The 22,148-nt window shown below is 54.2% G+C and overlaps 1 protein-coding gene across 4 annotated transcripts in view; it reads right to left on the reverse strand.

Annotated features, from left to right (window-relative positions):
- The window catches only part of PAX3 (paired box 3), a 79,824-nt gene extending 71,103 nt beyond the window's left edge, over positions 1–8,721 (reverse strand). For 2 of the 4 annotated variants that reach the window (XM_040613337.1, XM_040613335.1), the window contains exons 1-4: positions 8,622–8,706; positions 7,506–7,741; positions 6,037–6,166; positions 5,204–5,338 (exon numbers count right to left, since the gene is read on the reverse strand). In XM_040613337.1, the coding sequence (XP_040469271.1) occupies positions 5,204–5,338; positions 6,037–6,166; positions 7,506–7,741; positions 8,622–8,706 (586 nt within the window). Of the gene's footprint in view, positions 1–5,203; positions 5,339–6,036; positions 6,167–7,505; positions 7,742–8,621 lie in introns of all 4 variants that reach the window. The other 2 variants (XM_040613336.1, XM_040613334.1) reach the window with 2 other exon arrangements.
- Between the last annotated feature and the right edge of the window lie 13,427 nt (positions 8,722–22,148).

Consider the following 22,148-nt stretch of genomic DNA (forward strand, 5'->3'; position numbering starts at 1 on the left):
CCGGCATCTCTGGAGCAGCAAACCCCACTCTCAAGTCACTCAAAACACAAACATTTAGCACCTTTCTGAAAACGCTCAGCACGCTGGGACATGGCTATCTGGCTTGATGGCGAGGTCATTATTGATCGTTGAGGTCATCAGTTATTATTATTAGCTCAGAATAATGATTTGGAAGCAGAAGCCTGGCCCAGAGCCCCACAGTGACGACCGGTCAGGCAGAAGAAACAAAGCTGTGGTGGGGGCTTGCGTGGCATCACCTGCACCCATCTGCACCCATGCAGCGCCTGGCGCTTCTGTCCAGGGCAGGACTCTCACACGCTACTGAGATATGAGGAAAGAAAGGGGGAGAAGAGACAGAAAAATCTGTTAGTGTTCTCTGCCTTGAGCCAAATCCTGGAGTCACCGGGGAGTTTTTCTTAATTAAGCCCTATTTTCTTGTCAGCTCTGAGAGGCTCAGAAACAAAATTCTGTTCAAGTTACACAAGGCGATTTCTTAGACCTGCTGCTGACCAAATATGTAAAGTACTGTATAAAATTCCAGTCTCAAGAAGATAATTGCCTGCAGCCACAGTCATCGCATTTCAGTAAGTGAATCTTTACTGGGCACGCTGAGCCAGGGAACACATTGTGCTTCTCAGCCTAAAACACAACAGTATTTTGCACAGCCAGTAAGTCCTCTTACCGCTGTGCCCTGGGACAAGCTGCTGCAGCAAAATCCACACGAGCCCTACATCAGAAAATCACAGCCAAAACCTAACTCAGCATCTGCCTCGTCCCATGCACCGGCCACTAACCCAACAGCCTATGACACAGAAATGAATGGCATGACTCAAAAGTGGTATCTGGTGCCTGCATGTTAATCCCGTCCCTTAATAAACTGCCTTTATTAGTTTAACAACCTAAAAATAACCGGCTGCGTGATACTGACCAACCCTAATCAAAACATCTGCAAGCCCATCTAGCCCCAGCTACCCTTTAGATCATGTGCCACCACTTCAAAGCCTGTGCATCAAGTCAGTAATTGTAACATTGCATCTAAATATTTAAGCTAGGGGCTGGTAGTCGCGTGTCCCATTTACAGTCAGCATCTGTCCTCTAATTCCATTACAGTACAAAGCAAAAATGTTTCCCAAAACTCACAAACAGGAAAAGCATCACACAGCTAGAGAAGCAGCAGCAGCTTGAACTTTCTAGCTGCTGAGCAGGGCTTTTGTGCTAAGGTCCTTCCCCCCCACCCCCCCCGCTTCAAACGCCCCACATACACACACAAAAATAGGGGTGGTGCCGAAATTGTATTAATGTGAGCCTCAGGCACACAGAAAAAAAGAAAAGAGGAAGGGGAGGGAGAGGGGGGAAGGGTTTGGTCCAAGATGAAAGTAAGAGGGAAATAAAGGAGGCAATTTAGTCTGCTGTAGCCTGAATTGCTCTCAGTACAGCCAAGGGTAGAAGCTGGGGATGAGTAGGGCCCTTTTTGGACGGGTGCGCATGACTGGGGGAGGATCCGCCAGGACAGGGCCCGGGGGCCAATTCCGCTGGCCGGGAACAGAGGCCCCCTTTGAGGCCGGGTGGGGGGGTGCCGCCCCCCCCCCCCCCCCCCCAGCCCACGCCGCCCGCTCACAGCAGCCCCAGGAGCAGCCCTACACCCCGTCTCTTGAGCACCACAGCCACCGGTTTCTGCCAGCAAGCAACAGCTATCTGATGGAGGCGGTTATCAGATTAGTCAGCAAACCATGCCGCACACAACTCCCGTGAAAGGTACAAGCAACTCCCTCTTCTGTAGCGGTTGTGCTAAAAATATGCCCTGATGTGCCATATAAAGGCACAAAAGTTCTTCTCCCATGTTTGTTATTTATAGCTTATGCCTTTAAGAAAAATTTATCACACATGCAGAAATACAGATATGCCATTATAGAATTGGGTGCTTCCCAATAGGCACTGTGACAATCAAGGTCGCCTTTAAACATAAGCCCAAAGTCAGGGTAGGGGGTGACACTGACAGAAGTGCCGAAATACAGCAAAGTGGGCTGTGCACGTAGCATCTGTAAATGCCGGTGAGGGAATCACAGTTAAGTGTCCATGAACAGAGGCTGAAACAGAATCACAGCGGGGCACAAGGAAGTTTACCTGCATTTATATATGTGATGGGAGAAATCCCAAGCCACATGACATACCACTTCTATTGCACATTTTTCAAAACGACCATGTTTCTCTTCTCTCTAGTCCCGCTCTGCTCTAAGTACTCCCCAAATCTTGAATTAGGTACCATTAAAACGACAACTGTTATCCTTGCCCTTGGAAAAAAAAAAAACATCTTTCCCCAAGCCACCCAAATGCCCATGGCGAGGAGGGGATTTCGGGCAGTGACAGCAAACACCCAGCACTAGCTGTGTGCTCCTGAGCAGGAGAGCGATTCCCTGCTCCACACTCAGCCCCAGGATTTGCTTTCTGACCTGTCCCACAGCCTTCCCTTACATCTCCCTGCACCCACACTCCTGCTACCAGAACACCTTGAGCCTCTGAGACCAGAGCTATAAAAATTACTCATATTGCAAAAGACTTCAGGCTTTTTTCATGCCGTAATGTGAAGTGCTCCCATGGAGAGCCCTGCCACACAAGGGTTTTGCTGCACGCCACCGGGGTAACCTTCGGACGTCCTGCAAGCAACCCGAGTGTCAGAGAGGGCATCCAAGGCACCCTGTCAGCAGGCACCCCCTGCCACACCAGGCCTTGCAGCCAGGCTGGTGGGCGCAGGCAAATATGATCCTGCAGCATCAAAATCCCCAGGAGTGCTGCCAGTTATTTCAGTAAGAGAGCAGGATCTGACCTGATGACTTTTATAGACGGAGTGAAATCGAAACTCCTCTGCTGGCAATGGGAGCTGAAGCAAAACCTTTTTGTTGGCCAGATACACCAAGTAGTGATGGACTTATTTTACAGCTATTTTTTTCTTGTCATGAGCTTACTGCTGTGTCGTCCCTATAGTACCACACTATACATAAGGTATGTGTATGGTAACAAATCCTTTCTCAAGCAGCAGCTCTCACACCGCAGCATCCCAGCCACCCCAGTAATAAGATTAAGCAACAGCTTGCTAGTCAAGGAGGGGGAGCAGGCGTTGCTGGCAGGGGGGGGTGGGGAGAAGAGCACACTCTCCCTCCAACTGCCAAACCTTCCAAGGCACTGTCACAGAACAGACGGGATTATCAAGCGGCCGTTTGCACGGAACTGCTCGACCACATTCATGCAGCAAAATCCTGCATGTGCAAGGACAGGATAGGGCTGCGCTACCCCATTTAGTCAAGGGGAATTTTGCCACTGACTGAACTCAAAAGCAAAGTAGGACACTTGTGTCCACAGAAAGCGAGGAGAGGGTACGCAGGAGGGCAGAACGCAGTTTCCTCATACAACTGTGGTGGGGGCCACAAGCCAGCCCCCCTTTGCAGCAAGGCACGGCCAGCCTCAGCGCTTTACCCACAAGAGTCTCGGGGCTCCCCTGGGGTTGGAGGGCAGCAGCCGTTTGCCCAGACACTGATTTATGGCAGATCAGGAGCCCCACTTTAAAAAGTGGGGACTCAAAGAACAGGAAGACTGTTTCAAAGAGAAGTAGAGGGGTGGGTTATATCGATAATATTTTTTCTCTTGCAGTCTCAATTAATTACTCTTTGTTCCATAAAGCAGGGAGATTATCAAGGCTTCCTATCTTCTGTTTCTAATCTCTGTTGAGAAATTCAGGAAGGCAGAAACGCTAGTTATTTTAACAACTAGGGCACCGAGTTTAGTTGTTTTTCCCTTGCTGCGCACCCCTCTCAGGACGGTCCTCTGCCGAAGGAGATACTGGAGGAAGCTCTGAACTCATCATACCAGGGCAGCTAGACTGTGCAATTAGACTGTGCTTTCTGGCCTTCACCTTTGACTTGGTTAGCATCTTCTGCCTGTTTGTTTTAAACACATCTGCACAAACACAGACAGGCAGAAGGTGAGGCTTCCCTGGAATCTTTAATAACAGAGTTGAAAACCAAGTTTCGGGTGTGCTTTTGGGTTTGTTCCTGCACAACAAGGAGATATCCTACTGTTAAAGAACAGGGTTTGGTTGTCCTTCCTGAATGGCACTTGGCATCTCTAGATGTCTAGAAATGCTAGAAACATTTTCTAGGTAAAAACAGCTACTTTTTCCACAGCAGAGTCCATAAAACTGCGTGGAGCATCAGCTATTAGGGGCTCATTGAATAATTCATCCCTCATTGCAAGCCCATAATGTCTTTTCTCAGCCTTTTGTGGGGCTGTTTTCTCTTCTTTTCTCCTTGAATTATAAAAAGGTTGCCTTCTTTTGTTCACATCAAGCTGCTGCTAGCTGAAGCTTTGTCTGTGCAAAGCCAAAGTGTGAGTTTCAATGGACTCCCCCCTCTTTGTTTTCCAAGTTCATCTCCAAGTGTAGATTGTGTATAGAAGGCCTTCTTTGTAAAAGCTGGAAAAGTTGTACAAATGTTTGACCAGCTCATTTGGTACTTTTGTCTCGCCTTCTCCAGTGCCTGTGCCTGTGCTGGGCAGCCACTTCCAGGCACAGGCCGCCCAGCCAAGCCCTTGCCTGCCCCTCTGCTCCAGCCTGGCCGGGGCGCCAGGCACAACCACAGCGGGGGCAGCAGCTGCCTCCCCCCCGGAGCAGCACTTTGCCTCCGCCTTGTTCAGGTTGCAACCTCCTCACAGCCCTGGCCAACCACCAACACAAGATTTTCCCAGCGGTTTTAAGAGAAAGAATGAAATGCACGGCTCCCTGCCCTGCGTGCCGGCCACAGAGACTCAAGAATCCACAGCCTTTGGCTACATCCACCTCTCCTGCGGCCTTTTGCTTGGCTTGGGCTGGGAAAGCAGCCCCTGCGTGGCCAGGCCAGGGGCTCTGCAGCCGGGTCTACCCCTCCCCTGCTCCCTGGCCTCCTTCCCTACTATTGAAGGCCAAACCAGCAGCAACCCCCATCTTTGCTCCCACCTCTGCACCATTCCCACACACTGCAGGGTCGTACCGGTGGGGGAACAGGATGGGATGTGCTAGCCACCTTGTCAGGCTAGCTCCTCGCCTTACACCTCCTGCTGCACCGGCCTCAGGACAACCTCCAGGAGCAGGGGAGTGATACCCACCAGCTCTGGGGCTGGCACTGGCCAGTCCCAGGGCTCCACGGAGAGCAGGAGGGAGGAAATGGGACTTTACCTCTTTCACTGAGGATGCCGTCAATGCTGTGCTTGGCCTTCTTGTCACCTTCCTCCACCTCCTTCCTTTCCAGCTCGGCCTCCTCTTCCTCGCCTTTTCCAAACTTGCTCCGCAGGATGCGGCTGATGGAGCTCACTTCGGGGGGAGCACAGAGCTGTGACCGGGCTCGCCCCCAGCAGCCCCCCGCGGCGGCCAGGCCGTGGAGCCGAGCCCCGCATCAGTGCCGCTGTCCCACATCCCCCGTCGTCGTCCCGTCCCGTCGTGTCGTCGTCCCGTCCCCCCCCCCCCCCGGCTGCTGCTGCCAGTCGGGACTTTCGGTAGCACTACCCGCTCCCCTCCCCGCGGGGGTTTCCCGAGGCACCGTCCCGCACCGCACCCCTGTGCTGGCACAGAGGCCCCGCAAGAATTTTTTTCCCCCCCCAGGCTCGGGCCGTGGGTGATGAGAAAAGCCCACGGCTACCCGCACAAACACCGCCCGGCTCCGCAGCCCCCCCCCCCCCGCCCCCGTCCCGCAAGCAATCCGCCGGCACCGGCACCGGGAGCTGCTTCCCGCCTTCGCTTCCCAGCTCCGGGTCCCCGGCGAGCCCCGAGCCGTCCTGCGGCAGCAGCCCGGCGGGGAAGCGGGGGGAGGAGGAGGGGAGGGGGCTGCAGTTGCCATTTAATTGAAAACACCCCCGCCGAGAGCAGGAACCCTCCCGGGACGCGCCTGCCGGCACCAGCTAACGCCGACGGCTCCACGGGCACCAGCCCGGCCGGGGCTCCGCTCCCGCAGACTACAGGGCTGCCCCCGCCGCCCACGCCGGCCCTCGGCCCGAGCCCCCCGCCGCCCGTACCTGACGGCACCGTGTTGCGGTCACACACCCCGTCCTTCAGCAGCTTGTCCCGGATCTCCCAGCTGAACATGCCCGCGTTTTCCCGCTTGTATTCCTCGATTTTCTTCTCAACATCCGGCGTCGTCACCTGCTTCAGTGAAGACAAGGCGAGCGGGCAGGGTCTGCAGGGCCGGGAGCGGCCGCGGGAGCCGGGGCTGCCGCCGCCGGGACCCCCGGTGCCGCCGGAGCCTGCCCGCCGCCCCGCCCCGCCGCCAGCCAGCGCCGACCCCGCTCGCAACCCCGCCGCGAAGCACCCCGGGGCCGTGCAGGTTAAAAGTCAGAGGGGACCGAAGAGGCACCCCTGGGCCGGCGGAAGACACGCAACCCCCGGGGGAAGGGAAACCTCCCGGGAATTCCACCGGGGCTGTCGGGGAAAGGTGGGATCGAGCCCTCGGAGAGAAAAATCCCGAATTAGGCAGCACCGGCTGCCGTGCGGCAGAGAAGAAAATCCCGGGGAAATTAGAAGAGGGGTCTCTGTCAGCGAAGCTCCAAGATGTGGAAGTTTCGGCTGAATAAAGTTTGCAGCGCCAAAGAAAAAGCGGCGTGACCGAACCGCCGAGAGGTCCGAGCGCCGGGGGTGCCTCCCGTGGCCTCGCCAACGTAAAATCAAGCCGAAACCGAACGAAACAAAGGTCTCCCGCCTGGGAATAGCCTTTCGTTCGGCTAACACGCTTCTAAAAAATCACCCTTCTAAAAAGTTACCTCTAGTCACCTAGACTCCCTAACACCCGAAGGGAAAGTTCGGGCATTGCTACCTTAGAAGCAACAAAGGGGGTAAAAAATGTAGCAGCAACTTGCGACAGAAACTAAAGCCTTTACTTCGCTTTCGTGGGAATGAAAAGCTAGAGGAGGGGGAGGCTGATCGGAAGACAAGAATCCATATTTGCACTATTGTGAGCCCAAACTTTTCTAGCGGTGTAACTCTAAATACACGCAGCTTTGGAGCGAGCTGAAAAACGCGCAGAGGAAGAGCGGGAGCAGCAGGCAGGCGGACAGAAACGCAGGTCAAGTTTTTGCTCTTCGCAACGAAAGAAGCGAGGACCCGATCCCGCCGCGCTGAGCGAGCCCTGCCACCGGAGCGATCGGTCCCCCGGCCGCGCCGGGCGTCGGGAAACCACCCCCCTCTCCCCGCTTTCGTTTGAGAAGATATTTTTCCAAATCGCATTTTCTGAATTGGAAAAAAAAAAAATTGCCACGAACTCCCAACAAGATTTTTGAAAGCCTCGGAAAGTTTCAGAGCAACAGGCGGTGCCGTGAGCTGTGCCCGGTGCCTGGCTGCGCCCGCCCCCGGTCCCCTCACGGTGCCCCTGGTCCCCGGCCAGGCTGCCGCCTCCCGCCGGCCGCGGCCGCCCCGCGCTCAGTGCCGGCCGGGCCTCGCTCCCCGCCGCGGCCGGGGTTTGCCCGGCTCCGGGCGGGCGCGGGGGGCTCACCTTGGGCTTGCTGCCGCCGATGGCCCCCGGCCGGATGGAGCCCGTCTCCTGGTACCTGCAGAGAATTTTGGAGACGCAGCCGTGGGACACTCGCAGCTGGCGAGAGATGACACAGGGCCTTATGCCATGGTGGGCCATCTCCACTATCTTGTGTCGGATATGGTTGGGTAAAGGCCTGCCATTGATAAACACTCCTCCGAGCTGATTGACTCTGCCCTGGCCTAGAGGAGTAGAGACTAGAAAAGGAGGGGAGGGGAGGCAGGAGGGGGAAATGGCGTTAACGTCTCCTTCGGATCCTGCTGCGCCTTTTTTTGTTATTGTAGTTTTGTCGTTGCTTTTCTGTAAAAGGCAACTCGCCGCCCCCCCACTCCCCCCCCCCCGCCGCCCGCCCAGCCGCCCCGCAGCGCGCCCGGAGCCCACCGGCTCCCGCGGAGCCCTCGCTGCCGCCCAGGCGGGCCGGACGAGGCGGCAGCGGGGCGACTTCACCTGTTGCATCCGCACCGAAGCCGGGGGTCAGGGCTCGCCCGGCTCCCGCGGCGCGGCGGGCCGGTGCGGGACGCCCGCGCCCTGCCCGGCCGGCCGGGGCGCGGCGGTGGGGGCCGCCCGTCCCCCCCCCGGGGCCGCAGCCTGCGGGGTCCCGGCGCTCGCGGCTCCCGCTCCGCCGTTCGCCCCGGGAGTGCCCCCGTCCCTCGAGTTCATTTCGATTTCGTTCGCGTGGCTTTTATTTAATTTAAAAAAAAAATCTAACTTTTTCCTCACTTTTCCCCCCAACTTTGGGCTCCCCAAACCGCTCCCTTCACTCTGCTTAAAAAGCGGGTTGAGGCTCCGCTGCGCCGCCGAGCTCCCGGCCGGTTCTCCCCGCTCCCGCCAGTCGGAAGGGACGGACGGCGCCCGGGGTGCGAGGCCAGAGCCGCCGGCCCGCAGCCGGGCCTGCCCGCAGCGGCCCCAGCCGTGCCCGTCCCGGGACGGCGGCTCTGACAGCCCGGGGGCGCGGGCCGCTCGGGCCGCCCGGCTGCGCTCCGTCCGCCGGCCCTTGGCGGGTGTCGCTGCGCCCCGGCCTCCCAGCACCGGGCAGCCCTCCCTTCCCCGAGTGGAGCAGCCCGGGCGCGGCCTTACCTTCCAGCGGGAACCCGCTGCGGGGGTAGTTCTGCCCGGCCCCGGGTCGCATCATCCTGGGGACAGCTCCAGCCAGAGTTGTCATCGCGGCGGCTGCCCGGCAGGGTTATATCCAGGTGAGGGCTGATCTAGGAGAGATCCGCGCTGTCAGCCGGTCCCACCGAATCAGGAGTGGTCCCGGGAGGGGGTGGGGGATGCAGCCGGGGGGCGGGGAGGAGGCAGCTCCGCCGCTGCCCCTTTGTCAGTGACCCGCGCTGCCCCGCACCGGGAGGGCAGGGGCCGGGGCCGGAGCCCCGCCGGGCGGCGAGGCTGGGCGCAGGGGCGGGCGGGGGCGGGGGGCGGCGGCGGCGCTGTCCCCGGTGCGGCGGGGAGCGGCGGCCGCGGGGCCGGGAGCATTTATCGGCTCCGTCCCCGGCGCGGCTCCGCGGCGGCGCCGCCGCGATTGGCCGCCGCCGCCCGGCCCGGCCGCGCCGCCCCCGCTGATTGGGCGAGCCAGGCGGCTCTCCCGCATCGCCCCGGCCGGCGCGGCGGCAGCGTGACCGGCACGGCCCGGTGCGGTACGGCACGGCTCGGCCCCGAGCTGTTCCCGCCGGCAAAGAGCGGCCGGCGGCGGGGAGCTGCTCCGTGCCCCGACGGCTGCCCCGGCCCCGGGGAAAGGAGCACCAGCCGGAGGCGGCCCGGATCCCGCACCCGCAAGGACCCCGCGTCACCCCGGGGCTCGGCGGGGCCGCCACCCGCCCCCGCCAGGCTGCCGGGCACGGAGGGGCAGCCCTACCTCCCTGCCCGTAAAAGTGCTTTGTCTCCTGGCTCCGCTCCCCCGAGCACCAGTGGTGGCGGGTAGAGGGGACCAATCTCCCTTCTTTTTCTTGTTTCGTTTTGTTGTTTGGGTTTTTGGTTTGTTTGGGCTTTTGGGTTGGGTTTTTTTGTGAGAAAAAATGCTTCTTCTTCCCGTCCGTCCTTCTGCTTATTTATTTTGCACCCAAATCTCTCGGCGTCCCGAGGAAAGGTCTCTGGACCAAACGGTGCTAACGGTTTTGGAGGGAGAGCTGCCAGTGAGATCTCCGTGGGGATTTCTGCCTTAAAAAATCGATGGGACGAGAGTGTCCCTGCATCACACGCCTGTGCACGGGGGTGTGTATGCGGGTGTGTACGGGTGCGAGGCGGTGCGTGTTAAAGTCTTACTAACAAGCGTTTGTTCCCAGGAATTTATTGTTGTATTCAAACTAAACTGCTGGAAAAATAAAAGAGGTAAAGTCTGCCTAGGAGCTGAAGTGACCACAGCAGGATATGACGCCAGGAGTGTTGTAAAGACTGTCTGTCCTTAAAGAAGGTACTATTGTGCATGGCCTTTTATTTATAACTTGGTAAGTGCCAGCAAACTCGCCTCCTTTACACTCTGAAGTGCCAGCCCAGCTTTCCACAGTGCTCTTTATTTGCAATAGTCTATTCAGTAACTGTCACTCCCGAGCTTCAAGTTATTCAAGACCTTAATCAATCAAAAGGATGAGAATCGTTCAGGTTTCCCCCCTTTGAAACGAGCCAAACAATGTTTTTCTGGGCTCCCTCTCCGCTTCCACTTCACGGGCCGGACAATCGTTTCGGGGCCGGTACCGGCCCCGGGGCGGGCGGGGGTTCGCGTTATTTAGGCGGAACCCCGGAGCCGGAATAACGAGGGAGTCCGCCCCGTCCGCCCGGCAGTGGGAGCGGGAAGGGAATGGGCAGCGGCCCGGCGCAGGCAGCTGCTCCCGGGGAACGCGGCGTTTGCCGGCCGGCTCCCGCCGGGGTGCCGGGGCGGAGGATCCCGCAGCCGCCCGTGTCCCGCACGCTCGGGAGCGTCTGGCCCGTGGTTCTGCCCCCAAACCATCGGCTGCCACCCCCTTGTAAACGCGTTAAAATAACCCGCAAACCCCGAGGGCGCAGCGGCCTCTGCTCTGCCCAGGGCAGCTTCCCGCACGGGCAAGGGACGGGTCGGCAGGAAAAGCTGGCAGCGCGGTAAAAGTCAGGGCGTATTTTACACCGCGTGTGTGTTGTACAAAGCACCCCGATGGCCGGAGCTTGGAGACAACCTCCAGCGAGCCCCGCGAACGCCCGGCCCCGGGGAGGCGCGGCTGGAGCCGGGCAGCGGAGCGCGGCCGCCGGCCGAGGGGGCGCCGAGGCAGCCGCACCGCCCCGGCACCCGGAGCCGCTCGGGGGGGCTCCCAGCGGACCCCTGGCACCGCGCTCTGCGCCACGCGTATTTTACTCGAGGAAGGCAGGCGATGGAAGTGTTATTTAAAAAAAAAAAAAAAGGAGAGAAAAAAAGAAACCAACAAACCCCCAACCAAACCAAACCCCAAACGAACAAGACGAAGCTATTTAAGATTTAATTCGTGCCTGGGAAACACGCGACGGGGAGCGGGGACGCACGGGAGCGCGTACGAGGAGAGCATCCCCGCCACCGCCCCCCTGCCCACCGGCCCCGCTGCGGCCCCCGCCGTGGGAACGGGAGCCCTCCCCACCCGCGGCCGCAAGGGCTGGGCGCCGTCGGTGCTCGGCCGTGACCCACGTCCACGCGAGGAGGGGCGCGGAGGGGCTGCCTCGGCCCCTCGGGGGCGCAGGAGGAGGAGCGGAGCCCCTCGGCCCTGGCATGAGGCGGGCCTGGCAGCTGCTGTGAGTTACCTTCCCCCGCTCCTTCAGCGACGCGCGTCCGTCTGCGTGGCGTGTGCGCGCGCGTGGGCCCGCGTGCCGCGGTCGGGGCAGGCCCATCTCGCGCCGTCCGGTGCCACGAGCCGCACCGGGACCCCGCCGCCGCTCCCGCGGAGGCCAAGGGCCGATCGCACCGGTGCAGGGGCGCCCCCCCCACCCGCGGCGCCTCCAGGCTGCCCCGGGGACCCCGCCGCCCCCCGGCGATCCCCGCTGCCCCGGAGCCCCCCGAGCCCCCCGGTCCCCCAGGCCGGGCTCCCGGGCCGGGCGGGGGAGGCGGTGTGTCACCCACCTACTCTCGTCCTGCTCTACCAGGCACCGGGCGCGCCGCGACGGAGCGGCCGCATCCTCCCGCGCGGGAACTGTTAGAAATTCAAGGCAAAAAGATTAGGCACGAATGCCTGCCCCGCTCCTCCCTCCCCTCCTCGCCCCCACCCCCATATTACAGTCCTTTAGGCCAGCAGAGATGATTTCACGGTTTTCCAGTGGAAATAGCTAAAAATGCTCCTGCTAATTACAGAGCTCTTCCAGGCCAGGTGCACTTTTAATTGGATTAGTAAGCACTCTATATTAAACCTGCAGCACATCAAATGGACAGTGAAAATTAGAGCTATTAAGAACACAGGCAATCATTTCTGAACGATAAACACTACTGGTTTCTCCTCTATTAGAAATAAATCAATTATACTGTTTCCGGGTTTGTACGCATACATTAATTTCTCCTAAGGGTTTCGGAGGGAATTCTCTGCCTAACTATTTGCAGGGGAGGTGAAGGGGAGAGTGCAGCTTCGTAAATAGAAACGTGTGCCTGGGAGAGGAGCGGAGAGGAAGAAATCAAAGAGCGAAGGAGAGAAAGAGAGAAAGAAGGAAGGCAGGCAAGAAAGAGAAAGGAAAGAGGAAAGAAGGAAGGAAGGAGAGGAGCAGAGAGGAAGAAATCAAAGAGCAAAGGAGAGAAAGAGAGAAAGAAGAAGGCAGGAAAGAAAGAGAAAGGAAAGAAGGAAGGAAGGAAGGATGGAAGGAAGGAAGGAAAGAAAGAAAGAAAGAAAGAAAGAAAGAAAGAAAATAAAGAAAGAAAGAAAGAGAGAAAGAAAGAAAGAGAGAAAGAAAAAAAAGAAAAAAAAGGAAAAAAAGAAAGAAGGAAAGGAAAGGAAAAGGAAGGAAGGAAGGGAAGAAGGAAAGAAAGAAAAAGAGAGAAGGAAAGGCTGGCGTGTATGGGTGTCTGTGATCTCTGGGTCGCGCTGCACGCTGCCCTTGCCGCAAACACCTCCCAGGCACCCTCTGGGTCTGGGGTGCCCGGGCTGCCCCGGGGCCGGCCGGTTCGGTCTCACCCGCTGTCTGATGTCTCCTTCCACGGGTTTCCCTCCTCCTCCCCTTCCTACAGAGGGAGCGGGTTTGCGCCTTTTGCGGGATCTCGCACCGCCCGACCGCGGCGGCCGGGGCCAGGCAAGGCCCGCAAGCGGCTGCCCGGTGGCGCGGACGGCTGCAGGGCGCTGGGGGCTGCGGGCTGGGCTGCGGTCCTCGCAGCGATCGCTGGCCCAGCCCGACCGTGAGACCCCCGTTAAGAGGGTCCGTCCCCGCTGCCGGCCAGAAAGGAGGCGGGTTAAATCAAACCGGTACCGACTTTTTCGGAGGAGAGCGACCAGGGTTCGACGCCGACCTGTAAAACGCCACAGCAGAGAAAATTCCATGCCGTTCTAGGAAAGGGGGGTGGGGGGTGTACAGTAGTACGAACGGTCGATAAATGTCCTGCTTTGAGCAGGGGCCGCGGTGAGGGCGGCGGAACGGGGCAGGGCCGGTGGCACCCGGCAGCGAGAGGCAGCTCCGCAGACCCAGAGCCCTGCCACACCGCCCGGCGAGCAGGGCCCTCCGGGGCAAAGCCCCTCCAGGGCGCCCATGGTCCCAGCGGTGGCCGGGGACGTTACCTGTGAGTCGGGGGGGGGCAGACCCCCGGGAAGCCACCGCCCCGGCGGCGGGACACGGGGGGGGGAGGACGTGCGGGGCTCGCCTGGCCCTGGGCCGGGCCGCTCACCCAGCCAGCGGCGGGCCGAGCTCAGCGCTGGGGGGGAGCCAGACCCACCCCAGGGTCGGGGGGCAATAGCCGCTCGGACGCCCCCCGCCTCGCCCAGCACCGCACGGCGGGGGCAGGCGCCGACACGGGGCCGCACCGAGCCCGCAGGCTCCTCCGCCCCGGCGGAGCCCGGGCCGGGTGCTGGTGCCCCGGGAAGGCCCCGGAACGTCGCCCTCCGCCCGGCTCCTGGGCTCGAACAAATATTTCGAGACAAGTAGCCTTAAGATTAATTGTTTTGGTGCCTTTTTTTTTTTTTTTTTTTTTTTTTTTTTTTTTTTTTTTGTGGCAGAAACATAATACTATTTGGCGAAAAAAGAAATTACCAGCAAAGGGCCGGGGAGATTAACATTTGGAAACTTACGAAATGTAATCTGCATATCCAATTGATTCCCAGCATATCAGTTGAAAGGATAAAGATGCGTATCTCCATGATGGATATTGCATTAATAGGCACATAAATAAAGGTTGAAAAGTCATCACCGAAAGCTTTGAACCTTTTTCTTTCGCTTTTATGTCCGATCCGCACGTCTCAGCACCGCCTTTTTTTATTATTTTTTTTCCTCCCCTTTTGATTTGTTACATTTTCATCAATTTACAGCCACAGCTCGTTCGGCAGCCCGAGCAGGGGAGGCTCGGCACGGGAGGAGGCTCCGTGTAAGGGCAGGGACAGGGGACAGGACACCCCAGGTCCCCTTAACCACCCCAGGCACCCCTGAGGCGACCCCCGCTGTCCGGGTGGAGGGGGAAGGGAGGGTCTGTGCCGCTGCCCCTCGGAAGGAGTTTTCTTCCCAGGGTACATCCGCGGGGATCGCTTTTGCCAGCGCCGCGGCAAAGGGAACGCGGCGGGTGAAGGCAGAGCGGTCCCGCTGGTGCAGAGATCCGAGGTGGCCCCCGCCGCCGGGGTCTCGGGGGAGCAAAGACTCCGGGGACCCCCACCCCCTCTCTGCCCGACGGCTCCAGCCTTCGGCGGCAGCTGCCCGCGGCCCAGGCAGCGGCCGTGCCCCGGGCTGGGAGGGGGTCCCTGGGCCGGCCCGGCATCCCCTTCCCCGCAGGCCGGCGATGCTGTCCGTGGGGCAAGGCTGGAGCACTTAACCCTACAAATGGCTCCCTTTGTGGCACCGGCCGCCCTCTCTCTCCCTGTAAAATGGCAATAAATACAACATGTATTTCACTAACTCCTCACCTTTCTGATTACTACCAGACCCTCCAGTAAGCGATACTACAGCTGCCACTCCAGGCTAGCACATGCTGCTGGCAGCGGGGCAGGCCAGGGGCCGAGGGCAGGCGGCCCGGGGGCTGCCCCCCACGCCCCCAGCCGGCCGCGGCGGCGGGGACCGGCTGGTCCCCCCCTGCAGACAGGCGGGAGGGAAAGGCGTGCGTTATCCTTTTTTTTTTTTTGTTAATGATTATAAAGATCGCAATCGAATTTCGGATGCACCTCCGAGAGGGCTGGCGATACCCCGCCGTGCTGCCGACGGGGAGGGCAGGACCGGCTCCCCCGCGCCCACCTGCAAATCTCACCCACGGGAGGGGAAATTCGCATCTCCCTTCGCCACCTCCCCCGTCGTTAACAGCCCCATTTCAAAACGAAGCGTCTAATCCTCGTTAATTACTTGTAAAAACACCAGCGATGATTAATTCCAGCAGCATCCCAATAGATTTCCACCGGGAGTTTTGCTGCAGGAAAGAAACTGTGAGGGCTTCACTGACCCGAGGCTCGGACTGGCGGAGCGCGTTTGCCTTGGGAACAAGGGGTTTCCACAGAGGAAAATGCGTGGCCCTGCGTGACCCACTTCGGGTCTGCAACAGGTATCGGGGCACAGGCAGACATCCAGCCCTCCAGCCCCGAGTGACTCCCGGGTCATTCCTCCCTCCCTCCAACATGATGGAGCCAGGAATTACCGATAGGAAGGGGAAAGCAGTCCTACTAGCACAGACATTGAATTCATTAATCGGTATTTCGCCCGCAGCCATATGATTTCACCACTTACTCTTTGTAAAGATGAACTGGATTAAAATCTAGGAAAAGAGAAACCGAAAGGGAGAGAAAGAAAGAAAGGAAGGAAAATAAAAGAGAAAGAAAGAGCGAAATAATAGGAAAAAAGAGAGATAAAGAGCAAGCGAGAAGGAAAGAAGAAAGAGAAAGAAAGAATGAGCAAGAAGGCAGGAAGGACGGGCTGCAGGAAAGCAAAAGCAACCAGCCAAGCCCACGGAAGAGGGGCGAACCGGCGCGACGGCAGAGTCGGGAGGGCCGGCGCCCCGCTCCCTGCCGGCCGGCGGGGCCGCTCCGCCCGCAGCGCTGACCGGGCCCGGCCCGGGGGCTCCTCCGCCGCGGAGCCGCGGGCCCGCGCCCCGCCGGGGTCGCCGTGTAGGGCTGGGGGACCTGCGGGCCGCCCCCCGGACCCGGGCCCTCCGCAGCCGGCCGGTACCGCTGCTCCCGTCCCGTCCCACGCACGCACCGGCGGCGCCGCTCCCGCCAGCGCCGGGCGCTTGTTTCCAGCGTGGTGCCAGGTTGGGCGAAGTAAAACATAACGGGAGCAAACAAAGCCATGGTTTGGGGGATTTAGGGCGCTTTCACTGCAGGCCCGCCGGTCGGGGCGAGCCTCCCGGTGCCCCGGGGGGGCCCAGCCCCCCGGTCTGGCCGTGGCTGCCCCCGGCAGCGGGCACCGAGCGCTCCCGATGAGGGAGCGGGGCAGGGCCGGGGGCTACGCAACAACGGCCCCAGAATATACCGCAATGGGGAGCGGGGGGCTTCTTCCTGCTTTTGTGTTTTGTGGGGGGACACGACCCTGTGAATATCTAGTAGAAGACTTAGTGGTCGTTGCTGAAGAGTGACTCTTCCCTCTTCTTCAGAAAGCAAGCAGAAGTAACTTCCAGAACAAGCAGAACGTCACCTATATTGATACTTAAATAATACAGGGAGATCTACATTTATTCTTGGAGGGAAACGTTTGCTACCTGAATAGAAGAAATTGTGGTTTTTATTTTATTTCTAAGGTTTCATTTAATTTACTTCAAAGTTTTCAATAGATACAGCTTTTTTCATAGAAGAGTATTTTCCCATTTCCTAATATTAGCCATCTGACTAACAAGTCCTTATTTACAATGGAAATCAGGCTGGCGTTATTTCTCATCACCACATTTTCTAAGTCATAAAAAGTTTCATTCTTCCCATTTTAAAGGAAAGCAAATTTTGATGTGTATCTCATGCATATTTCTCAAATTTCAGTCATTAAAAAAAAACAAAAAACAAATCAAACCCCAAATGCTGTTATTGCTACTTGTTATTAATCAAAAGGTCATAAAATAATCACCAAAATGGATTTATTAGATTTTGCTAAATGGTTAAACAATTTAGCGGTAAGATGGGGAAACGTTGCTTACATCTGGACCTTGTACTGAGTTGAAGTCTGAAACTTAGATTCCCTGGCAAATCAGGAGTAGGTCTGGGGGAATAATAATGATAAAAATAATAATTATGATTATGATAATAATACTATCTTTCAAGCTATCCCTCCCAAATCTCAGAATCCAGTGAGTCAAATCAACCTCACGATATTTGTTTACTGTAAAAATCTCCTTGAAGTAGCTATTTCTCAACTGAAGCTGTTTGTAAGACATCACAATCACCTTGATCTGAAACCCTGCAAGCTGCATGGCATGTGAGAAGCAAGCCTGAGAGCAGCTCGGAGCCAGAGCTGTGAGGCCAGTGTCAGTCCTGGATGTTTTTAGTAAGAGGAGATACACGCCAAACAGAGGGCCAGTTACTCTTTCCTCACAACACAAGCAGAATTATTTTATACTGCATTGATGAAAGATTAACGTAGCTGAAAACTTCTAGTATGAATATATGTAATCCCCCATGACACAAATTGTGTTTTGTTAAGGCAGTTGTGGCATTTCTTCCAAGTATCTCCATTTCTACATGCACCCAGATAAAATGCAGAAGCAGGATATGTTGCAGGGTTTTCTAGCTTTAAAAAAAGTGAGTCACCAAATTTAAATACCCTTTGAAAACATTAGAAGTCATAGTCACAAAAGACCCAGTGCTTCCCTGACCCATTTGCACCAACAGGCAACAGAGAGGGAGCCACCTCTGATGTGGTTTAAATGAGCTGAGGTTAAATACAAACAAAGATTATATTTTTCTTTGGCAATATAATATGCTAACAAAATTAACTAACTTCCAGTGAGATAAAGCATATTCTCTAGGCTGGTAGAACAGACAGGGGCATTATGTCTGCACAACATCTGCAACACAGGGAGAAGAAGGACCATTGAGCTCAGGAGGATTTAAGTGTGCACAAAGATCCCTGACAAAGTTAGGCAAACAGTTCTCCTACACTTTTATCTCCATATGGGACTCGATATCACGGAAACACATATATCCCACACCCTTCTAATGTCAGATGCACCGTTTATGCTTAAGTCTGTGGGTCAGAGATGATCAATAACCATTGCTCTGAATGATGTACACATTCATATTTAAATAGTGGCTTCTTCAGCACTTGCTAAATTTTCACTGACACACAGAACACAGTGACAGGGGAAAGAGGCCGGACTGTGCCAGTCACGAACACGAGCTGCAACAGCACCTTCCCTTGGGATTCACAAAGACTATTCCCCTAAGTAAAGGTTTTCAGCACCAGGTCTTGAACACACAGTAGCACACTTTTTTTCCAGAGAAACCTGCAGTTCATACCCCCCTAAAATTCCCATTCGGTGGGATTCTGTCTGCACAACCAGCAGTCTTGGCCAGTTGGAACAGTTCACCCATTCCAGTGAAACTGCAGACTGAAGTAGGATTTGGACTGAAAATCCACATTAACCCTATGACTACACCTGTATTCTTCAGCCTGTGGTAACAGTCTGTGTGCAGGCAACCCACTCTTCCACCATCTGCAAAAGACATTTCATACAAAGTGTTATACACAACAAGCTACTTTGGGATCTAAGCCTTAAAAGCAAACTTGAATCCCTGTGAATGGTAATTTGAGCTACTAAAGAAGAGCATTAAGGTAAGAAGCAACAGCATTTCCATTTGCACCTGTGATCCACCATGTTTTAATAATGTATTTTTACAGTGAAAGGAAAAAATAATACAAGTTCTTGTGTTTCTGTTCTTTAAAGTATAAATGCAGACAGAAACTCACTTTTCAGAGTAAGGTGGTCTTTTGGGGTTCTCAGCCCACAATATACTATTATTGAGACTGATTTTCCAAATGTGTTTCCAAATGCTGCCTCAACCCACATGAAAACAGATTAGAAACAAACTACCTCTCACTTCAGGAAATTCAGGTCAATGCTGTAACTCACAGGGACGTACAGCTCATGTTAGCTACTGTTTTTATTATTTGGCTTTGTGGTACGTTTCTAATGATCGTAAATATGAGAGTAACTGCTATGTTGCTTTTTGCATGATAAAAGAACACAAAAGTACCCCTGTATGCAGGCCTTTTAACCAGTCCAACTAGATAATCAAGGTTTTTATTCCTTCCACACACATTTATGAAACACTCAAGTGTTTTTCTGTCAAACTTTCCTTTCAAAAGATTAATACCTACCATTACATAAATTAACATTGGACGATTATTTACTGCTTGTGGGCTAGTGGCGTGGAAAGGAATATAATTTATTCCCTGCAGCCGTGGTATTTACCAGAGACACTTTCAAAGGAGAAATAAATATTTCTACATTGTGGCACTGAACATACATGGCATGTGTTAAAAACATAATGGTGCCTTAAAAAAGTGAATAATTGAGCATAAGTTATGAAGAAGGGCAACATGAAAGAATTTGTAATGCGGTAGCGATTGTCCTAACGCATCCCCATATACAGTAAATGGCAGAAGATCCCCACAAAGAGCGTATAGCCAGCTTCACCGCGGCTGCAGTTAGCTCCAGCGAGAGCTTTCCTCACGCAGCGATGGTCACCACCTGTCCCAGGTAAGATGGAAGAGACCAGTTTACAGCGCATGGCTGCCCACCCGGTTCTGTGCTGCGGAGCTGGGTTCTGCCCTTCCATCTGCTTTTTACTCCCTCTCTCGGACTAGCACCACTGATGTCTGGCAGCCTATTGCAAAACATGAACTTAACACTTCATCAGATCTCCCGGTCTGGAATCCAGTATGCTCCACTCAGGTAGAGGAACAGGGGATTACTGCCACAAAAAAGTTAAGACCTTTTGGCACAATTGGAAACTACAGATCTTTCAGAGTTCACGCAGCCTGTGATCTCGCAGGGGTCAAAAAATTCCTGAGAAAGCTTCGGGCCTTTGTTTATCTTCCTGGTACTTTCATTTCTTGGCTGTAGCTGCTAGTGTCCCAGAATGTGTAATGCAGAGAAATGTTGCACAGCAAAAAAACCAAACCCAACCCCCCCCCCCCACCCCCAAACGAGTGCAAGGAAAAAAAAAAAAAAAAAAAAAAAGCCTGCAGCTTGTATTTACCATGATTTTCCCCATGGTGTTGTGGTATAGCCCGCCTTCTTTGCTTTCCCACAGAGTGCCCCAAAGCACCGCTTTTTTCTGCAAGATGTGTGGATAGTGTAACTGATGCATACTCCTCCAGCTGCTTACCTCGGTGCATTTTTAAACAACTAGAAAACACAAGTGTTCTGACTGAAACAGTTACAATAACAAACCACCAGCAGCCACAAGGATTTTCTCTTTTTGTATTTTACTTAAGTTTTGTTTTTTTTACTGAAACTTGAGCAAAGTTCGGCTTTGGACAAGCACTTTGTACACACAAAGGAACCCAAAATACAAATATAATACTGGGATTCTACAGTAGCCAGAGATGTATACAATGCACAATTTTTTCTGACTGGTACTGTGATGTGGATCCAGACTAACACTCCCGAAACCAGCGGAGTTTCCCAAAATTTGCATAAGCAGAGAGAAGGACTTGGCGTACAGTCAGACTGTCCATTTTAATTTGGCTCTGAAATATTTTCAAATATATGGGTAGGAACCTGATATGTAATATGATCGTTTAATTGTGAATAAGCCTGAAAATCCTGTTTAGGCCTGTGATCTTCAACTTTTTGTAATGTGCCAACCTCTAAACATTTTAAAGTTGACCCTCACATAACAAATTTAAGCTTCTGACGATCAATTTGCTTTTCTTACTTACCTTTTGCAGATCCTTTAGAAGTAGTCCACGGATCCCAGTTGAAACCATTGGTTTAGTCAAAATGGCAAATACTGTTTACAGAGAAAAGGCAAGAATAAAACTGTGATGTGGAAAGAAAATAAAAAGATGGAGTGTACATTTCTTACTGTAATCAGTATTTTAGGGCATAGCTATATAGTAGCTTCCGTTGTGACTGCAGCTCCTGTAAACAGACCCAAGCACCGGCGCGAGCTTGTTAGCTCGCCCAGACGGTGCTGGCAGCACACCTGCGGGACCTGAGCGGGAAAGCCCGCAGGAGTAAAGCAAAGTATGAACTACGCAGCGAGCTCCAGCCCAGCTTCACGAGGGCTCAGAGCTACTACCTTCGACGTGTCTACATGAGATGGAGTTATAGCAGGGCTGTTGCTGCACTCATCTGAACTGCCAGGTGCTGGAGCTTACCTGATCGAACAGAAATGCTGATGCGCATGCTGCATTTGCAGTAGAAGCACAAACAGGTAAATCATATATTGGTGCATATGATGTACACACGTACATATTTTATATATTTATTTTCCTTAGAAAACATTGCTGCTGTTTATGTCCATTAATTTACATATATTTATTCTTACTACAGTATCATTTATAACAATACTTTCACCTCTATAGCACCTCCTCTTCAAGGATCTCCAATTGCTTAAAAACTTTAATAAATAAAGCCTCACATCTTGCCTGTGAGGTAGGTCAACACTATTATCAAACAGAGAGGTTAAGGCCAAAATTTTCAAATGTTTGTACCTGAAGTCAACCATCTAAATTTTCATTTAGATGCTTAAATAAAAGTCTTGTGATTTTCTTTGGTGCAGAACATCCACAACTACTGCTGAAGTCAACAGGGGCTAACGGTCAGGCCTAGTTTTAGGAGGCATACACTTTTACACAGCTGACGAGCAACTCCCAGGTTTGAGAACACTGTTCTAAATACATGAACCACGGTCAGAGCCACAGTTGTTCCCAGTAATTTATCTCCTCAGGGCCTTTACATTATAATATATGACTTTAAAAGGCTGGTGCAGATCTTTTTAAATAGACGTAAAGTGACACACAACTCATAATACTGTTTCCACAAACTGCATCCATCATAAGAGAGTCTTATAAATAGCGCTTGGGTCTGTGGGTTTTTTTGGGGTGTCAGGGGGTTGTTTTTGACACATTTGTGATAATCAGGACAATGCACAGTACACATCACTTGTGCAGTCATAAAACACATCACATCTTCACCTGCTGCCTTTACATTTCTACATAGTAAATTCTTTTGCACTTGTGATAAATAGTAGTGGTCGAGTAAAGGTCTATTAAGAGGATATGTGTCAGAATATCATGCAGACAGCTTGCAAAATACGCATACTAAAGGATCACTTAAAAAACTCTTGAACTGTTAAACACTAAAATAATTACCTCATTCCATTACAGTACTGTGTAGAAACACGGAATAAGCAGCATTATCTTATTCCCAATAGAATAGATTATAACAACTAAGTTAAAAAAATTCAGGCACCAAATGAATTATCCTGCAACACAGAACAGTATCTATATAGAATGCTCTCCTTAATATACTACAAAACCAGCTGTATCGCAGTGTTTTTCCATTTCATATTATCAGCA

This window comes from Falco naumanni, chromosome 13 (assembly GCF_017639655.2).
Source record: "Falco naumanni isolate bFalNau1 chromosome 13, bFalNau1.pat, whole genome shotgun sequence".
NCBI lineage: Eukaryota > Metazoa > Chordata > Aves > Falconiformes > Falconidae > Falco > Falco naumanni.